Source organism: Ixodes scapularis, unplaced genomic scaffold, assembly GCF_016920785.2.
Source record: "Ixodes scapularis isolate PalLabHiFi unplaced genomic scaffold, ASM1692078v2 PGA_scaffold8__174_contigs__length_109621045, whole genome shotgun sequence".
In the NCBI taxonomy this organism is placed as follows: domain Eukaryota; kingdom Metazoa; phylum Arthropoda; class Arachnida; order Ixodida; family Ixodidae; genus Ixodes; species Ixodes scapularis.
In genome coordinates, this window is record NW_024609883.1 from 34,734,585 (window position 1) to 34,744,886 (window position 10,302).

Below are 10,302 nucleotides of genomic sequence, written 5' to 3' on the forward strand. Positions count from 1 at the left end.
AAGCTATTGATTGGACAGAAACACCTCTCGCTGCTTTGTTTGTTTTTCAAATACACTTTAAAATATTGGCACATGATTTTGTACATGTTCGGTTGCTGTTGAATTCCACCTCCATTGCATTTTTTAATGTCATTAAATAAGAACGCACAATAGTTAATTGAATTTGGAAGGAGTTCATGAAAAACAAAGGAAACTTGAGACAGGTCTGTACTGTTAGCAAGTTTGAATTCGAAAGCCCTGCCATCAAAAACTCTTTGTCATTTGCCCCCGCATGTCACGTTCTGATAAACTGACTTGACGCCTATGATTTGCAGATCTCACCGGAATCGAATCTGGTTATGATCTACGTTGTTGTGCAAGCGTGCTAGTAAAAAAACAATCTTTTATTCCGCTGAAGTCTACCTTTCAAGCTTAGAGTCAGTGTTAGAATGCCTTTTATAAAACCTAGTATATCAATGTAAAAAAAAAAAAAAAAAACAGTCGAGCCGTTTACAACGTAAATTTGGCGCACGAGACACAGACGCCCAGGAAAAACACGGGATGGCAGAAATAAAATAAATTTGTTTCCAGAATTCAGCTGAAACAAAGAAAATAAAATACAGTCAGAGTATTCTAGGAAAATTCGATTGATGCTTCAGTGGTCGGAGTCTATAAATCTCAGTCAGCGCAAAAAACATCCCTCATACGCGAACAAAAATTACTACAAAAAAAAAGGAGTCAAAACCGAGAGCGCGAAAAGTGGGCCAAAAACGAAATCAAACAATAACAAATAAACAAAACAAAACATAAAAATAAGAATCGAAAAGGAAGCAAACAAACGAACGAACAGAAATAGCCCAGTAACTGTACACATTCGACTTCGGTTCTCCTCTACATGAAAATAACCCGGTGCACAAGCTAGAAATAACCAAAATATAAACTAAACGAAAAATAACAACCTAAAAACAAGACCCACCCAAACTGTCTCCATCTCCGAAACGTACCGTTCACACGACAAAACTCGCATCATGCGCTCCGCAAAACTGAGACAGAGAAGCAATTTGATCAACATCAGAGCAAATCGACTCAAAATTGAAAAAAAAAGAAGAAAAATCTTATCAAATCCCAAAACAATATCAAAAAGTGTAGGAAGCCTTCAATCGAGCGATGTGGTTCTTTCAGTATTATTGATTTACTCCCATACACGTAGCTTCCTTTCGCTTTTTTTTTCTTTCTTTTCACGTCGCCTACTTCCTTGTTGTGTTCATATCGGTATGTTTATGTTTTTCAAAGTCGTTCATCATATTTCTTTTTACCTTTCTAAGACGAGTGCGAAGGTTATCGACCGTCTAGACGTCCTGTTTTTTTCCTCTTCCTGCCTTTGTCATTTTGATTCCCTCCTTGACTACCCATAGCACCACCATAATGTTGAAAGATGAAGAAAGTGGAATAAATGAAGAAAAAATTATAATAATGACATCCAACAAACCCAGACATTATCACAGAATACACAGCGAAACACACACACACACACACACACACACACACCTGCAACGTGGTTAAAAATACGATGCACGCACAAAAAAGAAACATAAGCAAAACAGCGAAAGGTTGTAGAACTGCAAATGGTTATACCTTTTGCAGTTCGGAATTCCTTCCTGGCCATCTACAACGCCGTCATAACTCTGAAAAACAAAGAAATCGAAATATATACATGAAAGTGATATAATAATGACGTTAAACAAAAATAAAATTATCCCAAAACACAGAACGTAAAAAGAACATGCAGGTAAGGCGGTTAAAAAGTGTAAACTCGCGCGTGCCAGGAAACAAATAAATAAAACAAAAAGCAGCAGAACAGCAGATGTTTCTAGCTTTTGCAGTTTTCAAGTTGCACCCCAGCTACCCACATCATCATCATAACCCTAAAAGACCAAAACAGAAAAAAAAAAATTATAATAGTGACGTCGAACTAAAAAAAAACTGATACGTTAAAAAACAACGTAAAGCACGTAAAAACGGAGCGCATCATATTAAAAAAATTCATACACGCACGTGTAAAAAAAAAAAAAAAAGCAGCAGAAGTGCACAATTTTGTAACTTTTGTGGTTCTCTAGTTCCTCCGTGACTTTCTGCAGCATTCTCATAACACTGAGAGTCAGGAAAAACGAAAGAAATAAAGAAAACTATAAAAAGATGACGCTCGACCAACACAAAATTGTCACAAAAGACACAACGTAAAAAGAAAAACGCGCGCAACATAGTTAAAAATTTGTGCAGTCATAAATAAACAAAAAGAAACGAAAGAAAAAGAAGCCGAAGGTGGCTGAACAGCAAAAACTCAACAAACGCGACTTTTTTTCTGTCTTGCGTTATAAAAGACGGCCCCGCCTCCAGTTATCTTTGTCCAAAGCATTCCTCGTTTTCTCGAAGCTTTTTCCGAAAGGAAGATGTTTTTTCCACTCTTTATCTGAATTTTTGTTTTTGCCCCGGCTGTCTCGTTTATCGTATTACGCGCAGTTCCTTTATCATTTCATCTCAAAGGCCCCGAAATTAAACACGTGGTATTAAAAGTGCCAGCCAGGCACGTCGGCCAGAGTTATGCAAAAATTATGAATGGCTGCAGGTTTGTTTTTTTATTTATTAATAAACCTTGTTTAATTTTTTTAGAGAGTTGGGTTGGGGGGGGGGGGTCTTGTCAAGGTCACGAATTGACCTTGTTTTTGCTTTGTTTGTCTCACTTGAAGCTTCATAACAAACGGCCAAAACGAAGGTCAGACTGTCCGCATTTCTACAGTACTCGGCCGTACATTCCTTAAAAAAAGAATCTTGATTTATTATATTTTAGTTCAATGCCACTCTAGAGTGCTTTGGTAAGAATAGTGGGAAACAACTTATTTATGCGAAACGTAATTTCATAAAAGTATATTCACTGACAACATAACACACACAACGAGTTGTCAATTCCTGAGCTCCTTATTAGCGCCTCGCAGCTAATGAAAGTGCGACATAAGCCGATTATAATTAATTATAGTCGTGATTCATTGTAACTGTGGATATAATACCTCACGATCAGCGTTTTTTTAGGTTGTCATTTAACTATAGCGCCACTAAACGATTAGCGTTTAGGCTTCAATTAAAACGACTCAAAGTCCCATAAAATGTTTTAAATGTGTTAAACAACTATAAAATTAACATGAAAAATTTATTGATTTTTTATATTTCTAACGAACAGCCGACGAGGACCGGTTTCGTATATAAGAAAGAAAAGAAATCGCTAGAAACACGTATGTGTCTTTGGTTCGTTTTTTTTTTTCTTTTTTTTTTGTTTTTTTTTTAGTTTGAAACTTAAATCTTAACGCCGTCGTTTCTGCAACTGCAGAACTTTGTAGGTCTACCTTCAGACGACATGGCAATCCTTCCCTCGTGCTAATATTTTTTTTTCAAGTCCTAACGTGCTTAACAAATTCTGAATATACACAACCAAAAACAAATATAGATTTAGCATACTAAAAGAAATGGTCTTCTTGTTTTAAACTAAACAAAACGGCATATAGACCAACGCGCAATTTGTTGGTGGAAAAAAGATGTTTCGCAACCTAAACTGGGCCTGGGAAGCGCGCGTTTTGTGCCAGAAAGAAATTAAATACTCTAGATTGGCGTGAGATTGCGCAAGTAGTGAAGTTTTAGTGAGAGGGTTTTGAGAGACCAAGTGCTCGCTCAGTGCTTGTAGTTATAGCGGCCGAAATACCAAATGACGCTAATTCCTCTAAGATGAAGCAAAACACCTGAGTTTCTTTGAAGAGAGAACATTAATATGTGGTATTTACCACGAAGTCACTTTCCAAGTACGACAGCGCAAGCCCATTTTTATGAAGCACTCTTAACCATAACTTCTGGGATAATGATACTGTTGAAAAACATAAAATAAGACAAAGTTTTTTTACTCTGGTGGCTTAACCTGTGCATTTCAAACCTGAGTAATAAAAAAGTTTGACCTAAGACATCGTGAAATGAAAGCTCTAATTGCGCTCAGGCTTAATTTCGTACGGAGTGTATTGTCAGTGGAATAGTATTTAAACGTTCGAATTAATTTGAATAACGCAGCTGGGATTTAATTATTAAGAAAGCGTTTTTCACACTTGGCAAAAAGGGGCAACTATTTTTGCCGGTTCTTTAACGAGGGAAAATTTTATAAGCATAATATTTTCCGCCCGGTTTTATTACAGTATTTATTTTCAAATACCTTTTAGATGGTAATCTTTGTTTCCATTAATACATTAATATAAAGTTTTAAGGCGATGTAGCACAGCTTAAAAGTTTAAAGACATTACTCCAGAAGCGAGGCACACTCAGTTGAAGTGAATACTGTGGGGGGTTTAAAGGTTGACTTTTGAACCTCAAGGAAAAAGTGTCTTCTATCCAAGAGTTCTCATTTTGCACTTTACCTATTTCTATTAGGAGTACTACAAATATTAAGTCGTAAATGTTTATATTTATGACTTTTGTATCAATGGATTGTTATATTGTGTACGTTGTTCAATTCTGACTATGTTCGATTGCCTCCAAATTTTTTAGTTTTTCTTCAACGGTGTAGATATATTTATCTGATATGTAGTGACTTGACATTTGTGCACTTTGAAAAAAACAAATTCAATTCCCTGTGTTATCGTACCAATCTCTTAGTGAGTTTTGTAGCATCCATGCTCTTAAAGCAACTTGTCGCACATTCGTATTACTTCGGCTTGATTATAGCTATATACATATATGAAGTTCACAATCCAGCCTAGTTTTTTTTTATAAAAGATTCAAAGGTAAAAAATACCTGTGGACTAATGTAGTAAAACATGTTCTGACTTTTTTTATATAAAAAATTTATTTTGAGTTTGAGAAATTGTGTACCGGTTGCTGCGTTCATTAGAAGTCTAGACCCGCCTGCTACGTGAACGATTTCCTTTCTGTGTAGTTTGCTTGTACCTATGTTCTCTGATTATTTAAATTTGTGTCTGTCAAATACAGCTCACACACAAAGTTAAACAGTATGCAAAAAAATAATTCGCAAAACATATCGATTAGTTTATATAAGTCAACTATTCTGACGGAAAATACATTCACGAATTTTATGTTTTGGTACACACACACACACAAAAAAAGGATAGAGCAAACTAGTGAATTTTTTATAACGTGGAAACCTGACACATATTTCTTGCTCCTCCGCTTTGCGTTTTGACGGTGTTTCCTTTCCTGCTGCTGACACTCATATTAACTGAGTTTAAACACCACCACGTATAGGGACCTCAACGCTTTACACATTACACTTCATGGAAATGGTACCTTGTCTATTAATACTTTACTCTCCGAACAAACTTATTTATGCATCAATACTTTCAGCCTCTGAACGCAGTTGCAGAAAATACGAAAAAATCTCTTTAAGCAAAGCAAATAAATTGCCCCGCTTCGTGAAAGCGACGCTTTAACATAACCCCGATCACGCAAAGCATAATGATTAACTCGTTTTTATATTATTTTTCAAGACGTACAGCACCCGAATTGCACCCGCTGATGCTGGGAATCGCAAGGAACCAGCACAATTGTACTTATAATATGTCATAATTTACAAAACAGTTTGTAATGCTTTTAAATTCCTCTAAGCACTCTAAATCTGAAACCTAAAAACGCATCTTGGTAGTTCGAATATCACTGTCGAGCAAATCCGGAACAAAAAAAGCTGAACGTTATCTTCGCTCTCCACCACAGAAATTTAACATTCTTAACTTAACGACGCAACGGGTCAACACGCTCCTCTATCGGCGCCGTCCACGAAACCAGAATCGCTCATAAACGTCAAAATAGCACATTGTTTTCAGAGCCAGGAAATCCGAAAAGGTCACGCAGCCAAACACCACAGACGTCCACTGTCACTCGTAGAAAAATGCACGCGCGGGCGAATCCAACTTTGGACGAGCCGACTTGAGCCGCCGCACCTTCGGGACCTCCATCCGAAGCAACCGAAGGGAGCAGGACCGCAAGGAGCAGCCGAAAAAACGGTTCGCGCTCCGACCGCGCGGCGGCGCCACCCAGTCCCACGACTTCCTCCGGCGAGCACCGGGCTCGGGCCTCTCGCGCATGCGCCGTGGGGGCTTCCCCCCCGGAGGCCCGCGGGTGAGGCGCGGGGAGGGCGTGGGTACCCAGGATGCAGTAGCGCATGGCGGCCAGCTCGGTGGGGTATAAATACGGGCCGTGCCGGCGGCACCGGCTCGGTGCCAGTGCGCGGTGTGGCGGCCCCACCGCCGCCACGACCCCGCCCTCGGAGGACGTCGTCGCCGGACTGCCGGGATGAATAGCGCGGCGGTCATCGGGCGCCAGCTTCGCCAACAGAACACGGGCCGGGCCGTGCTCGCCGCCGCCGGAGGAGGCGCCGGGGGCCTCTCTGCCGCCTCCGCCGCCGCCCGGGCCCGGGCCCCGTCCCACTGCAACCTGATCCCGACGCAGCCGCAGCAGCAACACCAACAGGGCCCGCACCAACAGCAGGGCCAAGCCCAATCCAACACGGCGGACGCCAAGGAAGAGACCGGCAGCCGCTGGACGCTGCGCTGCGTCTGGGAAGCGTGCAAGGCTCTCTCGGGGGGCATCTTACTCATGGTCGTGGGCACCGCCATGTGCGTGGTGGGATTCTACGCCGAGCACCTGGCCACGTCCCAAGAGCAGCGCCACAACGCCACCGTGGTTGTGGTGGACCGCACCCGCGAGGCCCACCTGCACAACATGTCGTTCGCCGGACCGGCGATCATGGGCCTCGGTGGCATCTTCATCGTGGCCGCGTGCGTGCTCACGTTCGAGGCCAAGGACCGGCCCCACCACCGGGTCGTGCCCGTCGACGAGAGGAAGCCCTCCGCCGCAGAGGTACTCATTCCGGTGCTGGCCAAGACGCCCCACCAAACCAACGGCCACCACCTCACCGTGCCGGGCCTCGCGCCCGCGTCTTCCTCCGTCTGGACCACACACCTCGGCAACGGCGAGCCGGGGCCCTCGGAGCCCCCGAGGTCCCTCGTCCTGCCCTGCTCCACGGGCACCAGGACGTCCCTTTCTTCGACCACCACGTTCCTGCTCAGCCCGCGCTACGAGGAACACTTCTTGCCGTCCCCCGCGGACCTCCAGATCCAGGACCCCGACGGCTGTGACACGCCGGACTCGCTAGTGTCCGTACGACTCGAACTCTACGCTCGATACCCGAGGACGCCCAACCTGTTCGCGTCCGTCGAGAGCGACGGCCTGTCCGATGACTCGGACGAGGACGAGATAATGGCCGCGACGCCCAGCTACGTCACCGGTGGACTCGACGAAGACCAGGTGGTCCCCTTGCTCGGACGTTGTAGTCCACAGGACCTCGTACGCCTTCCCCCAAGGAGAGACGGCCCCAAGAGGTTCCCGCTCTTGAGGCAGTCGGCAGCCGCCGACGGGTGCAGTAGGGGACTTAACGGGAGGGCTTCTGACGAGGTCCCCAGCTAGGATTGACACGGACCCACTTGGTCTTTCGCTCTCTGGCCCCTTCTGGGGAGAAGTGTGCCGTGGCTCGCCCTGGAGCCTGTCTCGGACGGCAGGCGGCGGCCAAGCCACCCTTCTCCGGTCCACGCTGGGATTGCCGCGCCCGTCTCACGTGCCCGGCTGTGACGAGCGAGCACAAGGGCGACAGGCAAGGTGAGACACGCTGGGCTTTTACACAGGCCCTTTCAGATTCGACACATTCGTCCCAAATCGCCGATATACGATTGGGAAAGCTGCAAGAGTTCCTCAGTCTCTTCCATGTGCAAAGCGTTGCAAAACCTAACCGTTGACGAAACCCACATGTCTTTAACAGCAAATAGTAGAGTTGAAAGCTTAAGCAGTCTATAAGATATGAAATTAACCATAGAGTATGTATAAGAACACAGATCCATTTTTCTCCTAATGGCCTCAAACATAAACGCGTAAAATTAGTCAGTTACATTATTGCCGACCATATTGAGCTGTTGCAAAGTAAAGAATTAAAGGAAGTAGAGAAATGACTTAATATAAAATCCTACAAGTTGTCCCATATAACGGTGAATACGCGGAAACACATTTCTAAACAAAGATATGTAAGAAACCCAGGAGAGTAGAATCTGACAGGCAAAAGCAATAACTTGGATGTATGATACCTACTAGTTGGCGTGGTTATTGCGAATATATGCTGGCCTTGCACATCACAAGTACAGCTTAGGTGTGCTACGTGAATAACTCACTAGTGAAAATAGTGACTAAAATATATGATTTATTTTTTCGAAAACGATTGCATCAAGTCCCGCATAAATAATCATAATCATTGGCCAAGATTGAAAAAGGTGTTGAAAATACAACGCAGGGAAGATGTGATTTTCTAAAAAATAAAAAGAATATACTAACCAGGTAAATATAATTTTGCGAAAATAGCCATAGATACTTTGTGCAATGGTATAATAAAAATAACTCTTCAAAGCTTCCAGGGAAATCTCGTTTAACATTGAAATACCTTGGTTTAATACTTGATATTATGAAATTAATGTAAAAATTTGTTTCGATGTTTTTGTTTGTTTTAATTACGGATTAAATTATTAAAACGTTCACTAAACATCCAGCTTTCAATTTGATTGGGCAGTTTTAAATGTCGCTTCTTAGCTCGATGTAGTATCCTTCTGAATTCTCCCAGCTCTTTGTTATAGCAATCGAATCTTGCTGTTAGTGTTTGGGATTCATTTAAAAATTAACCTGGAGAGATTTTTTCTTAACGCAGTACAATAACAAGTTGTTATACTGCCAGTAAACCTTTTCAGGCAACTCCTGACTTTTCAGTACCATACTCTCTCGTAGTAAACTACTGACTAAAATGAAGTAAAATGTGTCTAAATAATTTCAACAATACGTTCTAGTAATGTTTTTTTCTTTTCACGGAACCTTTTATTTCACATAGGTCGGAGCCTTCTGTTAGAGTGATTAGTTAGAAAATATTCATAAAAAAAATAAAGCCCTTATCAGCTTGACTAGAGTACGTTCACTAAAAATGGCAAAAACTCCAGCAACGTATTGGAATGTTTAAGTAAAATCTTAATTGAAAAGTCACCTAAGGGGCACTGCAAGCTTTTAAGCAACGCAGGGCATAAAAGATCGCAGCATTCACCAATTATAACTCCAAGGAACGTACCACAAGCAGTGTAAACATAAGAAGTCATGCCTCGCGTTTTTTTTTTTAAAGCTTTAATGACATAAAATTGAGAAGAAACTGAAAACGAATAAAAAAATCTGGAAAGTTATATACGTGACACGTCCTCGGTTTTGAGAGCACGTGCTCACGAAATCGCTTGGTTTTACTGTAATGTGTAAAGGGAAGAACTTGACTCGTTGAAGACAATCGCCGGACGTCTTCTTACAATCAGCATCTAGATGCCTCATAAATAAACTAATTTAAAGTATGAATAATAGAGAAATTTAAAACATGTGAAGCAACCACATCACATATATTATGCGTAACAAACTGTTAAGAGGCTAAGCAAATGAACAGCAGACGGATATTCTTTTTTCGTTTTTTATTGTCTTGCATTGCACATCGTTTTCAGCTTAAGCGAACCAAGATCCCGCGATACGTCAGTTTTTTTTGTAAGAATTTATTGTTGTTCTTTACGCTCTCTTTTCACTCACGAACATTATCTTAAAACCATAGTTTTAAGACTACGTAAGAAGTCTGTCGTAAAACATTTGACTACTTTGGAGAAATTTTGACTTAGGGATTCCTATCTCTGAACACAATATTTCATGTAAGAAGCAGGCTTAAAAAGTCGTGACGGGAGTAGGGCAATCTGTCGCGTCTATGTCCTACAAAATCCGCAATATTAACTTCCCTCCTAATAGGAAAAAATAGAAAAAATAAAGGCGCTAGATGAATACGAGTGGCTTTAGTCACGCCTTGTGTTATTTAAGCTTTTACGCGTTTATGTTGTTTTAAATGTAGTTTTCCAGGATGTATGCAAAAGGTATGAAGTCAGAAATTTATGGCTCTGTAATGTAGCATATTCTTACTGAGAAACGTTCTTCATTAAAAATCGCTAAAAAGAAAGATAGGTAAACGAAACCTTTGTAGTTATTTTCTAACAGATGCAGTTTGCTCAAACAAAAAAGGCACATAAATTGTTCACACCGAAATTACCCTTAAAAGACTTGCTTTTGCTTTCACACCGCAGTAAAGACTCGTTATCGAAGACGTACTCATATATAATATATAGGGTATGCATGCTTTAATGATATTGTTACTGGACATGAAAGGTACGACTTTTT

General features: G+C 41.7%; 1 protein-coding gene across 1 annotated transcript; it reads left to right on the top strand.

Annotated features, from left to right (window-relative positions):
- Positions 1–6,315: 6,315 nt before the first annotated feature.
- Positions 6,316–7,639, top strand: LOC121047413. The gene has a single exon (XM_042286650.1). It carries the CDS (start codon positions 6,316–6,318, stop codon positions 7,486–7,488), a length of 1,173 nt encoding a protein of 390 aa, XP_042142584.1. The 3' UTR covers positions 7,489–7,639.
- Positions 7,640–10,302: the final 2,663 nt, after the last annotated feature.